Source organism: Aspergillus foveolatus (genome assembly GCF_047715535.1).
Source record: "Aspergillus foveolatus strain CBS 279.81 unplaced genomic scaffold BDW70scaffold_89, whole genome shotgun sequence".
NCBI classification, from domain to species: domain Eukaryota; kingdom Fungi; phylum Ascomycota; class Eurotiomycetes; order Eurotiales; family Aspergillaceae; genus Aspergillus; species Aspergillus foveolatus.
In genome coordinates, this window is record NW_027396153.1 from 40,549 (window position 1) to 57,313 (window position 16,765).

Genomic DNA, 16,765 nt, shown 5'->3' on the forward strand with positions numbered 1-16,765 from the left:
TTAGACGGAGAGGATCAATAGTGCCAAGAGCTGTGGAGTGGCCTCTCGTCATAACCGTCAACCAAAGACTGTCTCCGTAGCGATCTACAACGACTAGGCACTGGGAGATCCTTCAGAACAAGACTAGAACAAGGCCAGCCTTGCGTTTCTCATAAACTAAATGGTGCTAAGATACAATATAACAGAAGAGCAAGATTCGTCATCAGTTCACATCTCCATCAACCACACATTACGGCATTTTCAGTCCTCGCAATACGAAGCCTGGCGGCAATCCGTATAGAACCCGCATAAAAGAGTGCATCCTTGCGTTACTTTTATTCCCTAGGACCGCGCCGGACAGGAATAAGATCCATGAATAATTTTTTTTTCGTTGTTTTTTTGAAGTTTCTTGGCTCTTCGTTGTAGTAGCGCGTCCTGACAACGCTTACTAGAGAGGTATCCCATACGTAAAACGGCCTCCGAGTTTCGATACTTAAAGTGATCTTCGAATACCTATCATCGGATAGAAACCGCGTTCGTTCGGGACAGAAACGACCTTGTCAATTAAGCAGCGGTAGGAGCGGTGTTCTCCTGAGCCGGAGCCTCGGTAGTTTCCTGAGTGGTTTCACCGGGAACATCATCCTCCTTGCCGGGGCTGTCAATGGCGACCTTGACAGCAATCTCACGGCCCTCAATCTCCTTTCCGTTCATCTCCTGCACAGCCTTCTCCTGCTGCTCCTCGGAAGCAAGCGTGACGAAACCGAATCCACGACCCTTGCGAGGCTCGTTGCGGGCCTGGAGCTTCTTGATCATAAAGCGGGGAATGGGGCGGAGAGCAATTTTGGCGGAAACGGGCTGGTAGGCGGCGAAGATCTCCTTAAGCTACAAGTGGTTTAGCAATCACAGAATATGTGAATGAGACGAGTTAGGAGCATACCTTCTCCTCGCTCAAATCATATGGCAGGTTGGCCACCATAACCTTGGTCTTGGAAGGAATGCCATCCTCAGGTGGGCCACGCTGCTTCTGGGGACGGGCACGAGGCTTGCCGGCGGGCTTGCCAGACTCGGTGGCGGGAGCAGCATCGTTCTGGTTAGTGACCTCAGCAAGAGGAGCGGTCTCGCCAGAGGCAGTGGTGGGCTGCTCTTCCGCCCCCTCGGTGGCCTGGGCCTGTCAAAGACGTTAATGGTCACTGAACACAAAGGACAAAAGGCTGAAACAACATACCGAACGGCCTCCGCGTGTTCCGCGACCTACACGGCCGCGACCACGACCGCGACCACGAGTACGTCCTCCCGCCCTCTTGCGGCCCTCGTTGCCGCTAGCGCCTTCACCGCCACTTGCGGCACCCTCGGCCTTGGCCTCAGCAGGCTCCGGCTTGCGGGCAAGCTGAACAGAGACCTTGCGTTGAAGAATCTCCTTTCCAGAGAGTTCTGCAATAGCGGCAGTAGCCTCGGATGCGGTAGCAAGATCGACGAAAGCATAGCCAACGGGGCGGTTGTTGCGAGGGTTCACAGGGATGGAAACGCTCTCACTAAAACAACTGTTAGTTACTGCGAGAATAAAAATATTATAAATAATTGAATGAACAGTAGAAACACTCCACTGGCGATGGTAGTGGAAGTGAAGCACTGTTATGAAAACAAAGCGGAACGTCGCCCAATTAGACGCACTGGCGAACCTTAATAGCAGGGCAACGCAATGGAGGGCAAAACACGCAGAGGCAGGCAGAGCCATTACTCACATAGTGTATTTATTAAAGAACTCCTTTAGCTCCCCCTCAGTGGTCGCATACGCGAGGTTCCCAATGTACAACCGACGTCCTTCATCAGCACTGACGGCAGCAGCATCGGCGGCGGACTGAGCTGCGGGGGCAGTACCGTTGGAGGCCTCGGTGGTAGGGGCAGTGGAGGCCTGGTTGTCGGGAGTAGTGTTTTCGACGGCAGTAGACATCTTGAAGGCTGAGGACACAAAAAGGTCAAGTCCTGGAGAAACTGGGTGGTCTGAGGATTGGCGGTGGAGAGGATGACCGAATTGTGTGTCGATGACTCAGAGGAGCTTGTTGGCTGCCTGTGGGTTGAAAGTTGATTGAATATTTGAGGGGGGAGGAGGAAGGGTAGCTTGGTGCCCTAGATACGGGGGGTTGTTGACAGGAAGTCTGGATTCACGCAGTGACGGAGTTACCTTGGGGAGGAAGGATCAAGATGAGGTCCGACGGGCGAGAAAGGAGAAGGAGCGAGAAAAAGGAAACTGGATCCTTGCTTGACTAAGCCGTTTACAGCCACATGCCCCAGGCATCAATGACCTCAGCGTGGGCCAGGCCGGCCCACCTGCATATGATTATCGTCTGTTGGACTCGAAAGTATTTGGTTACAGGAGTATGGGATTGAGACACCGTCGCTCAAAGCCCATATATATGCAGCTGAATGATGGGATGTCCATGACTGAAAGGACAGTACGCTGCAATATACGATTCGATGAAAACAGCACTTTAATGAAGATTCAGCCCGAGGCCCTTTTCACTTTCCTATCCCCAACATGGCGGCCGCGCCGTCAGACCGATTCTGGCGGCTGAGTGACATGCGTCAACTTATCGCTATACACAGTCAGCATCCGTCCTTTATTGAAGTCACCCTTCAGGCAAGAGCATGCAGAGATTGCCTACCCGTGCAGCTTCTTGAAAATCGCTCCCAGCCCCTCATGAGAATAGTCGTTCTCGTCCCACATATCCTTATGATAAACAACTTTCTCATCAGGCTCGCTCCCCTCTAATTTCAGACTGACAAGACTATCCACAGTCTTCGACGCATGCACACCGGCAAATGTATACTTTCGGCGCTGCTTCCACACAAGCTCGTGCTCTGTCGACGAGGTGACCTCCGTAGCTAACGTTTCGGATTTGGAAAATAGCTTGGGGATGCCGTACCATTGGCCTGCTATTTTGTACCTGTTCTTAAAGGATCAGTTCCCGACATTCACGAATTGATATGGTGAAGCAAACTAGACTGGCGAATGGGTAGGTAGTTATACCGGGTATCACAATAACTGAACGGATCATCGTAGATGGCTTGTTCGGCATAGACATTCATGTCGTCTTCTGAGGCGCTACCACCGTACAGAGAAAGAATGCGTTCTTGGATTTTGGCTCTCGAGGGTGAAATAGAGATGGAGTTCTTGGGATGGGGCTCGTAGTCTACATCATTGTTGACGTTGCGGGGTGGTGGGGGATGCGGCTCAACGCCTCGCTGGTCGGGATGGGGAAGGGTTGAGGATGGCATCGTTTGACATTAGAATTGAATGCTGACGCTTTGTTGCGCGGGAGGTATACTTCAATTACACTGGGAGAAGTTGTGCCTCGAAAATATGCCCGTCGATCTCTGACATCATGATTACGCTGAGCCTCAACGAGTTGCTTGGGCTGAGTTAATGTAAACAGTCAAATCTACTAGCCCTTAAGATAACTATATGTGAATTAAAAAGGCAAAATGTGTAATAGGGATGTTCTGGTGCTGGTGCACTATAATGATAATGATGAAAATTATTTGCATTTAGGGTTATACTGATACATCCAGCAATCTATCCTCTACCGTAAACACAATCCAATAGCTGCATGCCAGATGCATGCCAGATTACAGAAAGCATACCCAACAAAGAGAATGGGAGGAGACTAATCCATAGTACATCAGCAAAGAATTGTTCAGCAGGTACCTGAGATGAAGCTAGCGCTTTTTGCTGCCATCATCGCCAAAGCGACCACTTGCAGTTCTTGTAGTTTTAACTGGAAGGTAGTTGCCATAGGTGTCCTGCTTTACAATCTGTTGCTCAACAGGAACCATCGTCTTGCGCCTCTTGATCCCACGGCCACCCTTGAGCAGTATGGAGGGCTTGGAGGTAGCCGCGGGTGAGACCTCAAACTTGAAGTTGTTCTGCACATACCCTGCAGCCTCTCCCTCTTGACTTCTCCCTGTGTGACGCTTGGATGGACCAAATCGTGTGCTTGATGAAGTTGCGGATGGCGGTGTTGTTTGTCCAGGTTGACGAGACATTATCCAACGTCTAGATTGCGCATCCACTGGAGGAAGGGGAATTGAAAGTGTAGAACCGAGCGTCGCAGGCCCACTTTGAGCGTACTCTGTAGGAGTCAAGCTTTTCTGTATCGATGGCTTGGAGAGAGGTTCAACAACCGTGACTTTGAGTGCTCGAACAACATCCTTAATCTCACAACTATTTTCCTGTGCGAACTCCGTGAATGGGAAGCTGCGAACGATAGCTTCCGCAACGTTAGCGAAGAACTTGTCGGTGTAAGGAGACGCTTTCTTCAGCAAAGAATGGTTTGACTTGGCACTGGCACTATTACGATTGCCAAAGACTTCAAAGACTCGTTTTCCCGATGGATGGACGCGGTTCCCTTGATTGCTAGTGGCATTGTTCTCATGAGCCTGGGGACTGCGTGGGCTTTCAAGTCCTGAAAGACGTTTCCTCTCCATTAAGAAACTCGTGCCACGATTGAACACTAAGCAAAGGATTAGTATGGTATCAGATTGAGAAGAAGCGAAAGGGAAGTGGCTAGCTCACCTGGTAGACAATTATTCTACTTAGCTGTATGCCTGGGCACCTGAGACTTAATTGAACCCGGAGTGAGGAAAAAGGTTCGAGTCGTAGGAAAGGAAGAGAGAGAACACATCGTATAAATTCCACAATCAAATAGCTCAAGCAAATAAAGAGTTGAGCAGAAAAGAGTGTATTTGAATGGCGCAGTGAATAACACAGCTCTTTGAAGTATAGAACTACAGAAACATGCCTGAGGCATGAAAAGTCTCAAAAGTGGAACCTCGAAATAGAGAACTAAGCGCCAACAGGAAGAATGTTGTTTCATCATCCTTGTAAAAGCCTTGTTCTCAAGCAATTAACTCTCCGAATGGACTCCCAAAGGTCTCCATGCTCTCAGCTTGAATGGCTGCTTTGCTGGATGAGCGCCACAGCTCTTGGCGGGATTCAACGGGTTCAGCGGGACGTTCGAGCCTGGGTTGACTAATGCTGCTTCTTTATCTTGGTTCTCTTCATCCTTTTCCTCTCCATCGCCTCACTCCATCAGTCTAACGCCAAACCGTCTCAATGGATCCGATAGAGCCGGCAGGCCCGTCTCCGGATCATCTTGATGTTCCCCAACCCCAGCCGCGACGGGCTTCATCGGCGAGTCCTGCACAGGAAACGACGTCATCGGACATTCCGCCTGGACGGCGGCGTGCGGCCTCAGTCCGCTCAAATCACTCGAATCGCTCGTCAATTCGCTTAACGCGCCCGCCCTCGTTCATCCGGTCTATCGCCTCGCCTCAAGCTAGCAGCAGCAATGTCGACATCAGAAACATTGGTTCAGGTGCGTCAGTTGCAGCTGGCGCAGCGTCTCCCGTCGAAGAGAAGAGCGACCCGTTTGAAGGCGGCCGCCGTCGCAGCAACTCTGAGCCTCGGCCAGGACGGTGGTCTGCCCCTACCCCAGCGACTCTGCCACGGCTCCAGCCAGGCGGACAGATGCATACTGTGATGGAAGAGCCTCAAAGTCCTGCTAGTGGGCGTCGTCCAACCTCGGAATTCGTCAGACCGTCGGCACAACCTACACAGCCTCTGCCGCAGCTGAGGGACAACAAAAGTGCTATGCGAAGGAGGAGTGAAGCCGCGTTGAATAGGTTCTCCAGGAACCGAGCATCAACTGTCAGCGGTAGTGCTCCTATGACAGAGAACGGAATTCGCGAATATGAGCCTCATGTTGTGGATGTACTCGATGTTATTGGCAAGTCTTCTGCTTGTTATTCTAAGTGATACTGGCTAACGAACTACTAGATCCGGAAGTTTCAGCTCTTACCACTCTCACCAATGTTCAAAACTCACTGTTCGTCCCCAACCTTGGCTCGCTCGTGAACCGCAACCAGACGTATACCCTCTCGCCTGCGCGAGAGTCAGAAAGGGAGGAAACAACATCAACAGAAGAAGAGGAAGACAAGGAATCGGCGAAAGGCCTTGAACCTCGCCCTCCCTTGGAGAGACCCATCACTAATATTTCCTCCGTCTTGGATCAAGGGGAACCTCATTTCGCCGTTCTGCCAGAAGGAATAAATCTTGAAGGATGGTCTTACCAGGATATTGAAGAGTTGAATGACCATGTGCGGCACATGCTTCACTCGCGTCGCTCCAAGTTCAAGCGGTCCATGAAAGGATTTGGCAAATACGTGTCTAAACGTAATACCAATTCTTAACCACTCAAATCATTCGATCTCGTGTGCTGATTCTTTGCCCAGCTCTTGGTTTTCTGATTACGCTATATGCAACTCTCATTACGCTTTTTGGGCTTGCTTGGGTGCTCTTCCTCATCGGTATGCAGCCACGGCCCAGTTCTTAGGCACAAGTCTTAAGTTTTTGGATCAGTACGCTAATGGACTATAGGTTGGATCAATGTCGGGGGCCGACAGTCGTATATCATCAATGTTATCGATAATGTACTGGTGGCACTCTTTGCCATCATGGGCGATGGGCTGGCCCCGTTCCGTGCAGTCGACACATACCACATGGTATTCATCGCACATTATACATTCCTGACGTGGAGGATTCGCAAGAGGCGCCGCCTCCCGAAATTGAAGGACAAAAACGATTTGCCATCTCGGGGTGAGGCGGAAGCCGATGCTGATCTCGAGGCCGGAGATCTTTCCAAGGAGGATGAACATGAGTTTAGTGTGCTCAGCCCTCAGCAGCAGGCGAAACTGCAGCACCACCAGGCCAAATTTGCCAAGTCTCATACTTTCTACAAACCTCACGAGACTATAACACACCATGCTTTCCCGCAACGCATTCTTATTGCAATCGTGGTTCTCCTAGATTGTCATTCGCTTCTTCAGATAGCTCTCGGAGCCTGTACATGGGGTATCAGTTATCATGTACGGCCGTTCGCTCTCACCACCGTCATCCTTTGCTGTTCAATCACCTGCAACATCACCGGAGGTGTCCTGATCATGATTGGGGACCGCAGAACCCGCAAAAAGGATGTGGTCGAACGAATGTTCCGCCAGCAGCTCACCAAGGAGGCGATGAAAAAAATGCAAAAGAAGAGGAAGAAGGAATATGAGAAATACAATGCAGAAAACCCCGGGTTATTGTCAGATTCGTCCTCGAACGCCCTTCAGGTTCACCAGAGTACATGATCACCGGCTCTACCTTCAACGTCATGTATAACCCATGTCCATGAGCGCCACGATCTAATTTATCCTCACGATCTCTGATATGTCTGCCATATACACGTGTTCACGCTTGGATTTCTATTCGATATATCACTGTTTTTTTACTAGCGATGTGCTTTGATTGATACCAGCATTTTGAGTCGTCTGCGAAATTGTATATTATCGTTCCCTAACTGCTATTCGATGCTAGATCAAGCCCAGCTTGATATACGAGGCTCTGGTTCTTGGTCTTACCCCTAATATATCTCTCGTTGCGCCTACTGTGGATTTCCTGAAGACCACACCCCCAAGTGGCTCCGCTAATTGCTTGAATAGACATGTGCCTAGCCGACATCACAGCGTTGAAAACTTCAGACAAAAGCTTCAGGCTCAATAGAATAGCTCGCTCCATTAGTTCGCCCCAAGTTCAGTTTGCTAACGGTTGTCCCAGTGCTTCCATAATCCGTTTAGAGCTAGACATTTCTCTAAGGAAGTCCCGATTCAATATCAAGGTGACACCGCCTGCGAGTGATCTGAATAGTGGTGCCATTTGGCACGGCACGAGCTCACGATAAAAGGGAAGTATCATTTGGTGTTATAGCCTTGAAAGTTACCAGCAATATGTCATGCGTGTAGAAATGGACGTACGGGAGAGTTACCTACTCAAAGTATGCGTGATGACGTTGGCTGTGCTGCCCGCACGTTGGGACGATAAGAGAGTACAATGCAGTAGTTACAGTACCTAAGTAACCAAATAACAAGTGAACCGCGCCTCCAATAATTCAGAGAATCATCCACCCGTGACCGGGGCCGAGATTCCAAGTTGCCAGTATTGCGGTCCCTGGATTTGATCTGCGGCACGATACGATGGATTGTCGGGCTAGCCTCCAAAGTTAGGTAACCGGCGACTCCGCATCTGCGACCGACCTTTGATCGTGATTCCCTCCACCTCCGACTCCATCTCTCCTCTACTTGTCGCCTCGCATCCAACACCCATCATCTGCCCGGCAGTGCGTGGGATCTGTTCTACTTCGCGAACCCTTGTTCTCAGACGACATTCTCAGACCGACAGTTCAACTCCGGGTTCCAACAGCTTCAGGGGCGCACGATGCGGTACTCTACCTCTTCAGCATGATCACTCTTTTAAACTCGTTCAACATATAATTACACCGCGGGGTTACGGGACCCTCGTACACTTACGTTGCTGGCACTTGAAAGCTGCGTCGTGTCTCACTTGTTGACCGCAGATCGTTCAGTCGCGTTTTCATTCATTCGCATCTCTTTATTCTCATATTAATTGCATCTTGGACATGGAATCGCAAGAATACCCTTTAGCAGCTGGTCTGCTTGCTGCCCTCTCTTCTACTGTTGATTCTCCTCCAGCTCCGACTCTGACGCCCTTTCCGAGCCTCATCCCGTCGCCGCATCCTCTTCCGACATTATCATCTGAACTTGGTCACAATCACGACAAAGAAGGGAGTGGAGAGTATGAATGGTCATCGTTAATCGGTATTATCACAGCGTTAGCCGGAAATATTTTGATCTCTCTTGCACTTAATATTCAGCGCTACGCCCACATTCGGATAGAGAAGGAATGGGAACATGAGAAGTTACAACGGGGGTTGAGCTGGAAGCGAACCAGTCGGCGGCCTTCCTATGGCGCCATCGATGGACCTGTTCAAGGGGAAAGCTACCGGGACGACCCTTCAGATCAGTCTGAACGGTATAGAGACGATATCTCAGACCAAGAAGGCGATCTGCCGGACTCTCCGGTATCAGAACGGACGGCGCAGCCTGAAAACGGCTTACCACAACAGCGACGGAAGTCTTACCTTCGTTCACCATACTGGTGGGCGGGAATTATATTGATGACTCTAGGCGAGACGGGCAATTTCATGGCGTATGGATTTGCCCCGGCATCCATTGTCTCACCTTTAGGGGTTGTGGCCTTGATCTCGAATTGTGTCATCGCGCCGTTTATGCTTAAGGAAAAGTTTCGAAAGAGGGACTTTTGGGGTGTTCTCATCGCAATTGCTGGAGCAGTGGTGGTCGTCCTGAGCGCGAAATCATCGGAAGAGAAGATCGGGCCTGACGACATCTGGGAGATGATTACACGCTGGGAGTTCGAGCTTTACCTAGGCCTCACTTCCGCGCTTATTGTTGTGCTCATGTGGTCAAGCAGAGAATACGGACGACGGACTATCTTGATTGATGTTGGTTTGGTTGGGCTATTTGGTATGCTTTGCTGGACGTCATCCTAAAGGGATATTGCTGACTGAGAAAGGTGGATACACTGCTCTGTCAACCAAAGGAGTCTCATCACTACTGTCATTTACCCTGTGGCATGTCATCACATTTCCGATTACCTATCTGTTGGTGTTTATCCTTGTCTTCAGTGCTCTAATGCAAATTCGGTATATCAACAAAGCCCTGCAGCGTTTCGATTCTACGCAGGTGATTCCAACTCAGTTTGTTCTCTTCACACTCTCGGTGATCATCGGTAGCGCAATACTATACCGAGATTTCGAATCCTACACAGCTTCGCGCGCGGTGAAGTTTGTGGGTGGTTGCCTGCTCACCTTCCTGGGTGTTTATTTTATCACAAGTGGGCGCGTTCGTGCCGATGACGAGTCTACCTACTCAACGGATGAGGAAGAAGCTATCGGACTCCTACCTGGAGAGCGATATCAGGACAGAGTCGATTTGTCTCCTCCTCTGCAAGCTCAAACGAAGAACAGACCACGACCGAGAAGCCCTGATTTAGACGGCAATCTCCAGTCGCCTCCAGGGTCGCTTCTCAGCGAGGGCCTTAGGAACCTTGATGAGGATGATGATGATGATGATGATGATGATGATGATGATGATGATGATCAGAGCACTCCCCGAGCCGCTCTCTCCGCCGAGTCCCGCTCGCATGCTGGCTCGGTGGTTGCTGATCTCTCTGAACCTTCTCGGGGCTCTTCATCCTCATCCCGCCCTCTGTCACTTCTAAGAAACCCCTGGGCCGAGTCGCTTGAAGAAACAGCGTCTGAACCCGAGATCGAGCGACCAAGCACCCCTCCAGAACCGGCCGTGCACAAACCGGCCAGCTCCACCATACTTCTTCGCTTTCCTCCTGCCCCGGACGCGGATGTAGCGGATGGTACAAGGGTGAATACTCGGACTAACCCTGCTCCCGAGACGCCGCCGCGGAGAGTACGGAATTCAATCTCTTCACACTTCTCACCAGGACCCTTGTTCTCTACACTATCTGGCGGATTCAGCGCTGTAGTTGCTGACTCGATCCGCCGCGGTGAGATGAGCCCGGTGAAAGAACGAAGGGCGATAAAGTCACGTGGCCGAAGGAAGCATCCGAGTACGTCGATCATTGATAACATCTCGCGAGATGCGGATGGTGCTGCAGGGGAATCGAGCCAGGACCCGGATGCTCGGGTGGACCGTTCTGATAACCTAATCCCCACACCTGCTACTGCAGGACACTCTACTCCTGCCGTGGAATATGGAGAGATCTCGCGCAGCAACTCGGACGACTTGACGACAATCTCTCGCTTGCGCAGTTTAAGCGACTCATGGAGTAAAACAGTCCCCTGGCTGGGAGGTGTGCTGCAGAAACGAAACGAAAGCCAGACAAGCCCCGGCGAAACTGAGGCTAGCGAGGGAGCCTCAAACCAGTCTGATCACCCAGCGTCAGGTGACGCAAATGCTTGAGCTACCAGCGGTCCTGATCGGTTCAGGTAACTGCCATTATTCTAATCTTCTTAGTACATAGGGCCTTTTCTTTCAACCTTGTTGGTATATCCCAACCTATGGCGTCCTTTGCACCTTTGTTCATAGCATATTAGTACCCATAGTGCAATTGTAATTAGAAAAATTCATTTCACCTCTTCGTTTTCATCATCTTCATGGATCCAGCCATTTTTCATGAATCCAATGGTCATAGGGAATAATGCATACTACTTGATGCATGTCCGGTGGTTGCAAGTGCGCTTGCAGGTGCGCTTGCAGGTGCTAATTACCGGAGAGTCCCAATAGGTGGAAAAAGCCAGGACCATCGGATCCCAAGGAACACTAGGTCTCAAACCCCAATTGGCGAGGTCATTACGCCAACGCCGTCAGGGGCCTACTTTGGAGTAGTATACATACACCCTATGGTGCACTGAGCTCATCCCCAGTGTGGACCGCCTCTCTTCATCTCCGCACCTGCATTTAGCCGTCCTTCTTCTCTTCTCCGCTGGGGTCCGCACTAGCTCATCGCTTATTGACTAATTTCTCTTCATTTCAACTTGGTTCGGGCTCATCTCCGCGATGGCTGGGCTGTTACTCCTCGCTGGCCTTGGCCACGCCTTGGAGGCCTGATATTGCTAGCAACTGCCATGACAATGCCAGTGACCCTCCCCACTCGCCAATGTTAGTTTTGATTTGTTCTATTTTGCCTATTTTCCTACAATTGCTTGATAACTGCCGCATGCTAGCTAGGCCTCGGCCGTATCCCTACTTTAATCCTTACGACCAGGAGCTCAGGAATAAAACCAGCAAGGTCCCATCCTGCCGGCTCGTTTGTTCTCCGCATGCAATTGTACTCTATCCGACGCGCGTATAAGGAGCAAACAGTTGCTATTTCTTGACTTCGGAATTGGGACGATGTTGTCGACCCTCGTTTCAAGAGGGCTGTTGCTCATCCAGCTCTGCGCTGGCTTGACGGCTGCGAAGGGCTCGAGGCCACTGTACAAGGATCCAAATGCTGCAATTGAAGACAGGGTGTCTGACTTGCTGGGTCGTATGACCCTTGAGGATAAAGTGGGCCAGTTGATGCAGGGTGCGTCGATCTGTATTCTGGAAATGCGTCCACAATAGGTGGTGTCGCGCCTGTGATCAACTACCATGGTGGTGATAACTTAGTTGCAATGGCTGAATATTCTCCAGGTGACATTACCAATTGGATGGACGCGGACACCGGAGAGTTCAACTATACCGGGTTGGAAGAGAATATGAAGATCAAAGCCGGCATGTTCTATGGTATGAGTCTGCCCCCTTATCCAGCAGCAGTTGCACAATCTCTTCATTGCCCAAAGCCAGGCAGCACCATCACTAATGATCTCGAATCCTAGTTGGCTACCCTGTCCCTTGGGACTGGATCGCGACAAATGTTAAGCGCGCTCAAGACTACCTTCTGGAAAATACTACACTTGGAATTCCTGCCTTTGTGCAAACTGAAGGTGTGTAGTGCGGCGCTGGTAATAGGCAATTGTTGACGCATTGCTTGACTTGCAGCAATCCACGGTTTCTTGATTGGAAATGCCACGATCTACAACTCCCCAATTGCATATGGCTGCTCTTTCAACAGGAAGGTGAGGCTTACTGACCTGACCAAGCCGCCCGTTCGCTTCGCACCAGTGCCTGACAGGAACAGTTGATCCACGATATGGCACGGCTCATAAGCCAGGAGGCTCTAGCTCTAGGAGTTAACCAACTCTTTGCCCCCGTTGTAGACCTCGCTCGCGAGCTGCGATTTGGTCGCGTAAGGACAGCCCTTACTCATAACGACACGGCGGTTCTAACGCAGCCCAGGTTGAAGAGACATATTCGGAAGACCCCTACCTTGCTGGCGAAATTGGATACCAATACGTTACAGGGCTGCAAAGCCTCAATGTATCAGCGCAGGTGAAGCATTACGCCGGATTCAGTCAGCCCGAGCAGGGTATCAACACTGCTCCTGTTCACGGGGGAGAGCGATACCTTCGCACCACGTATGTCATTGGTCATCGTTGTTAAGAGATTTAAGTTAACCCCAGAACAGCTGGTTACCGCCATTCAAGCGAGCCATCATTGACGCTGGTGCTTATAGTGTCATGAGCGCTTATCACTCGTAAGTTCTTTATCCATACATAGTTAAATATGTTGTCTGACTTTGTTTGGCTGAAGTTACGACGGCATCCCTGCTGTCGCGGATTACCATCTGCTGACTGAGATTCTTCGAGAAGAATGGGGTTATGAGTACTTCGTGATCAGCGACGCCGGAGCAACTGACCGACTATGCAACGCCTTCCACACTTGCGAGAGCTCCCCCATTGATTCGGAATCGATAACTCTCCAAGCCCTTCCCGCTGGTAACGATGTGGAGATGGGTGGTGGTTCATTGTATGATCCGCCCTTAACGTTCGATAGATAATCGTACTAATTGCTTGCCAGCAACTTCCGAACCATCCCTCAACTTGTGGAATCTGGTCAACTTGATATTGAGACCGTTGATACGGCTGTTTCAAGGGTCCTCCGCTCGAAATTCGCCCTAGGACTCTTCGAGAACCCTTACCCCGGTGCTCCCAGAGAGGAGTGGGATAACCTCATTCATAGCAAAGAAGCCGTGGATCTGGCAAGAAAACTCGATAAGGAATCCATCGTCCTGCTGGAAAACCACGACAACATCCTTCCCTTGAAGAAAACGGGAAACATTGCAGTCGTCGGCCCTATGGCACATGGATATATGAACGTACGTCTACCTCGTTCTTGTGCTCTTTCTGCTAGCTAACCATAGTAGTACGGCGACTATGTCGTCTACCGTAGTCAATACCGAGGAGTTACACCCCTAGATGGGATCAAGGCGGCCGTCGGGGACTCCGCAACCGTCCACTACGCACAAGGCTGCGAACGCTGGAGCAACGACCAATCGGGCTTCGAGGAGGCTATCGCCGCGGCCGAAAAGTCTGACGTCGCAATTGTCGTCGTAGGAACCTGGTCCCGCGATCAGCGGGAACTATGGCAGGGTCTCAACGCCACCACAGGCGAACACGTCGACGTTAATGACCTCTCCCTCGTCGGCGCCCAAGCACCACTCATCAAAGCTATCATCGACACAGGCAAACCGACTGTCGTTGTCTTTAGTTCCGGGAAGCCAATCACAGAGACCTGGCTTTCGAACTCAGCCAGTGCGCTGGTACAGCAGTTTTACCCCTCTGAACAGGGTGGAAACGCACTGGCTGACGTTCTGTTCGGCGACTATAACCCCTCCGGCAAACTCTCCGTCTCGTTCCCCCGGTATGTCGGTGACTTGCCGATCTACTACGACTATCTGAACTCTGGCCGTTCAATCGGAGACTCCGGATATGAGGCTGAGAACGGCACCCTCGTCTTCGGACACCAGTATGTCCTGGGAAGTCCTGAACCCTGGTTCCCCTTCGGACACGGACTCAGCTATGTGAACTTCACTTATGGCGAGGTGTCGCTATCGAAAACAAACGTCACAGCCTCTGACACAATTAGCGTATCTGTGGATATCACGAACACTGATTCCTCCCGTGACGGGACAGAGGTTGTGCAGGTCTATATCGTAGACGAGATCACGTCTATTGTGGTGCCGAATCGGCAGCTGAAAGGGTTCGAGAAGGTGTTCGTACCAGCGGGGAAAACGACGACTGTCACTGTTGATATTGATGTGGCGGATCTGGGGCTTTGGGATGCGCGGATGAAATATGTTGTTGAGAAGGGCGAGTTCACGGTCCTTGTGGGCTCGAGTTCGACGGATGTTAGGGGAAATGCGACGTTTTGGGTGCAGTAATGTCCACTGGGCACAGAGGTTACTTACTCTTAGCGACATTTCCAAGATTGAATCTGGGAAGCATTGGAAGCGTTGAACGAATTGATGAAGACTCGATGTTTATCATCTCGTTTGGTGAATTAAAGACTTTTCGCACTAGCTGCATGTAGCTTTTGGGCACGATATAACAGCGACTAACTATGCTTCATCCTTTGTGTCGCCCTGCTCTTTAGACGCCATTTGTTCCGTCTCGCCCGTTTTACCTTCCGTGCCTGTATTCTGCTGCGCAGTGCCTGCGCTGCTAGTTCTTGCGCCGCTGTCTCCAGCTCTACCCTCAGCACGTCTCGACTTAGCGCCTTCCTTAAGTTTTTCCCATCGGTCTCTATACCGACCAAGCACGTTGTGGAGCTTCTCATTCTCCCGTCCTACTTTCTCCAGCTCCTTTTCGTGGTGGCGGAGTGCTTCCTCGAGTTCCCTTATGCGCTTTTCTTGTTCTGTCGGCGCGGCGGTTGCTGTAGAGGGACCTGTCGAAGGTGAGGACACTGCAGACACAGATTGGGGTCCATGCTCCGGGGATGGGATATTCTGATGATGGATTGCCTTCAAAGACTGTTGCAAAGCCAGGGACGATGACTGTGCGTTGACCTCCCACATGTGTAACCGTTTTGATAAGGTGTCGGAGAGGTGACGTAGTGCTTGATTCTCCATTTGCAGCTCTTCCAATGTCTTAGGCGACTGGAGGCTCGTTAGTTTGTCGTTTCCTCGGCCTGGTTTGCCTTTGCCTTTGCCTTTGCCTTTGGCTTTGCTTGCCTGAAGCATTTCCGGAGAGGAGGGTGTCTCTCGAGCATCGACAAAGTCATCCTCTGCATCATCGACACTGTTCCGACGAGCCTCCTTTTCGGCGCGGGTTAAGATCCCCGCGTAAGATACAGTACCACCGGTTGTAGGCACCACATAGAATGATTCCGCCGGATTTCCTGTCCCCATCCCGCCCCCAGATTCACGAATCGCTTTTAGTGCAGCACGGGAGAATATTTTGCTGATATCGGGCTCCGCCGAGGACCCAGAGCGATCTGATACGGCCGTGTACCTGTCGAGTCTCGTTTCCGCCGATGATTTGCGAACTGCACTTGCATTGTTGACGCTATCCAATCCGAGTGGGAGCCCTGCAAATGCTAGCGGCGCTGAAATCTTGGAGATGAGGCCTTCAAAGGTCGAGTAAAATCGCTGAAACGGCTCCTCGGTCGTAGACTGTCGGTACGATCGTTGGGTAGAGTCCACGGTCTCTGGAGGTACGAATTGCTGGGAGGTGATATCTGTAGGACTGCCAGCCGGTGGTGACCATGGCTGATTTTGACCCAAAGGACGGTTCACGCGATCTCTCTGGCCGGCGGCCTGGGCAGCTCTCAATCTCGATTCTCCTGATCTGATTTTTGTGGGCCCTTCCGTCCATTTTGCCCCTGCCTGCTGAGACGTGACGGTAGGCGATGCGGGGGATGAGTGACGCGGCTGAGCCGGGATTCCTCGTGCGGAAGCCAAGTTGCTTGCAATTGAAGACGTCTCCCTCTTGGGCAAACGAGGGTTCTCGATCAGCCTCGGAGGCTGTTGTGTGTCTGTCTTCGACGCTCCAGATTCAGCGGCGGTCTGGTTGCTAACCCCGGAGGTAGAAGAGGGCGGGTTTTCATGTTGGAAGCGAAGGATATGGGCGAGCTTTTTATGGTGCTGTTCTAGAAGATGAAGCGTTCGTAGAGCCTATACAAGGACGTGAGCAGGTTACCGCCCAATCAACAGAGAGGGAGCAGAACCAAGGCAGGGAGATACCTCACGATCCCTACTACTCTGCGCAACAGTTGCGAACTCACCAGCTGCCAAATCGTGCTCTTCGCTAGCGGCCACAGGATTAGATTTGCGAGTCTCCAGGGCCGCGTTCCGGGCGTGGGTGTGGGCCTACGAAAACTGTCAGGATACGTGGTTTTAGGTGACAGATTATCGCAATGTTACATACCAATGTGAGCGGTGCAGTTTCCATGGTTTTCGAGAAAGAAAGACGAC

The 16,765-nt window shown here is 51.1% G+C and overlaps 7 protein-coding genes across 7 annotated transcripts; 3 read left to right on the plus strand and 4 right to left on the minus strand.

Annotated features, from left to right (window-relative positions):
- Positions 1-111: 111 nt before the first annotated feature.
- BDW70DRAFT_144211 (RNA recognition motif domain-containing protein) lies at positions 112-2,193 on the minus strand. Its single transcript, XM_073738219.1, has 4 exons — positions 1,722-2,193; positions 1,205-1,511; positions 917-1,147; positions 112-861 (listed from the first exon to the last, which is right to left on the minus strand). The coding sequence occupies exons 1-4, from the start codon at positions 1,928-1,930 to the stop codon at positions 544-546; spliced, it is 1,065 nt and encodes a 354-aa protein (XP_073591717.1). The 5' UTR covers positions 1,931-2,193; the 3' UTR covers positions 112-543.
- On the minus strand, positions 2,190-3,255 carry BDW70DRAFT_171868 (uncharacterized protein; the record flags this gene model as incomplete). Its single annotated transcript, XM_073743342.1, has 3 exons — positions 2,190-2,573; positions 2,643-2,924; positions 3,008-3,255. The coding sequence occupies 3 exons, from the start codon at positions 3,253-3,255 to the stop codon at positions 2,531-2,533; spliced, it is 573 nt and encodes a 190-aa protein (XP_073591718.1). The 3' UTR covers positions 2,190-2,530.
- A 441-nt stretch (positions 3,256-3,696) lies between these two features.
- Positions 3,697-4,464, minus strand: BDW70DRAFT_171870 (uncharacterized protein; the record flags this gene model as incomplete). The annotated part of the gene is made up of 2 exons (XM_073743343.1): positions 3,697-3,914; positions 3,963-4,464. 2 exons carry the CDS (start codon positions 4,462-4,464, stop codon positions 3,697-3,699), a joined length of 720 nt encoding a protein of 239 aa, XP_073591719.1.
- A 502-nt stretch (positions 4,465-4,966) lies between these two features.
- BDW70DRAFT_120488 (uncharacterized protein) lies at positions 4,967-7,344 on the plus strand. The gene is made up of 4 exons (XM_073734753.1): positions 4,967-5,765; positions 5,816-6,211; positions 6,271-6,345; positions 6,416-7,344. Exons 1-4 carry the CDS (start codon positions 5,093-5,095, stop codon positions 7,165-7,167), a joined length of 1,896 nt encoding a protein of 631 aa, XP_073591720.1. The 5' UTR covers positions 4,967-5,092; the 3' UTR covers positions 7,168-7,344.
- A 790-nt stretch (positions 7,345-8,134) lies between these two features.
- Positions 8,135-11,076, plus strand: BDW70DRAFT_144215 (DUF803 domain membrane protein). The gene is made up of 2 exons (XM_073738220.1): positions 8,135-9,417; positions 9,467-11,076. Exons 1-2 carry the CDS (start codon positions 8,493-8,495, stop codon positions 10,888-10,890), a joined length of 2,349 nt encoding a protein of 782 aa, XP_073591721.1. The 5' UTR covers positions 8,135-8,492; the 3' UTR covers positions 10,891-11,076.
- A 560-nt stretch (positions 11,077-11,636) lies between these two features.
- On the plus strand, positions 11,637-14,823 carry BDW70DRAFT_120507 (putative beta-glucosidase). Its single transcript, XM_073734754.1, has 10 exons — positions 11,637-11,998; positions 12,106-12,198; positions 12,291-12,398; positions 12,454-12,530; positions 12,593-12,700; positions 12,751-12,929; positions 12,980-13,048; positions 13,105-13,320; positions 13,372-13,669; positions 13,718-14,823. The coding sequence occupies exons 1-10, from the start codon at positions 11,824-11,826 to the stop codon at positions 14,732-14,734; spliced, it is 2,340 nt and encodes a 779-aa protein (XP_073591722.1). The 5' UTR covers positions 11,637-11,823; the 3' UTR covers positions 14,735-14,823.
- BDW70DRAFT_171875 (uncharacterized protein) lies at positions 14,824-16,742 on the minus strand (the record flags this gene model as incomplete). The annotated part of the gene is made up of 3 exons (XM_073743344.1): positions 14,824-16,465; positions 16,535-16,660; positions 16,719-16,742. The coding sequence occupies 3 exons, from the start codon at positions 16,740-16,742 to the stop codon at positions 14,912-14,914; spliced, it is 1,704 nt and encodes a 567-aa protein (XP_073591723.1). The 3' UTR covers positions 14,824-14,911.
- Positions 16,743-16,765: the final 23 nt, after the last annotated feature.

Coding starts and splice junctions, on each gene's coding strand:
- BDW70DRAFT_120507 (XM_073734754.1), top strand. CDS start 11,824: ATGTTGTCGACCCTCGTTTCAAGAGGGCTGTTGCTCATCCAGCTCTGC. Junction 11,999..12,105: donor AGTGGGCCAGTTGATGCAGG/GTGCGTCGATCT, acceptor AATATTCTCCAG/GTGACATTACCAATTGGATG. Junction 12,930..12,979: donor GAGCGATACCTTCGCACCAC/GTATGTCATTGG, acceptor ACCCCAGAACAG/CTGGTTACCGCCATTCAAGC.
- BDW70DRAFT_120488 (XM_073734753.1), top strand. CDS start 5,093: ATGGATCCGATAGAGCCGGCAGGCCCGTCTCCGGATCATCTTGATGTT. Junction 6,212..6,270: donor TGGCAAATACGTGTCTAAAC/GTAATACCAATT, acceptor TTCTTTGCCCAG/CTCTTGGTTTTCTGATTACG. Junction 6,346..6,415: donor TTGGGTGCTCTTCCTCATCG/GTATGCAGCCAC, acceptor AATGGACTATAG/GTTGGATCAATGTCGGGGGC.
- BDW70DRAFT_144211 (XM_073738219.1), bottom strand. CDS start 1,930: ATGTCTACTGCCGTCGAAAACACTACTCCCGACAACCAGGCCTCCACT. Junction 1,148..1,204: donor GAACACGCGGAGGCCGTTCG/GTATGTTGTTTC, acceptor CGTCTTTGACAG/GCCCAGGCCACCGAGGGGGC. Junction 862..916: donor ATGATTTGAGCGAGGAGAAG/GTATGCTCCTAA, acceptor AACCACTTGTAG/CTTAAGGAGATCTTCGCCGC.
- BDW70DRAFT_144215 (XM_073738220.1), top strand. CDS start 8,493: ATGGAATCGCAAGAATACCCTTTAGCAGCTGGTCTGCTTGCTGCCCTC. Junction 9,418..9,466: donor TGGTTTGGTTGGGCTATTTG/GTATGCTTTGCT, acceptor TGACTGAGAAAG/GTGGATACACTGCTCTGTCA.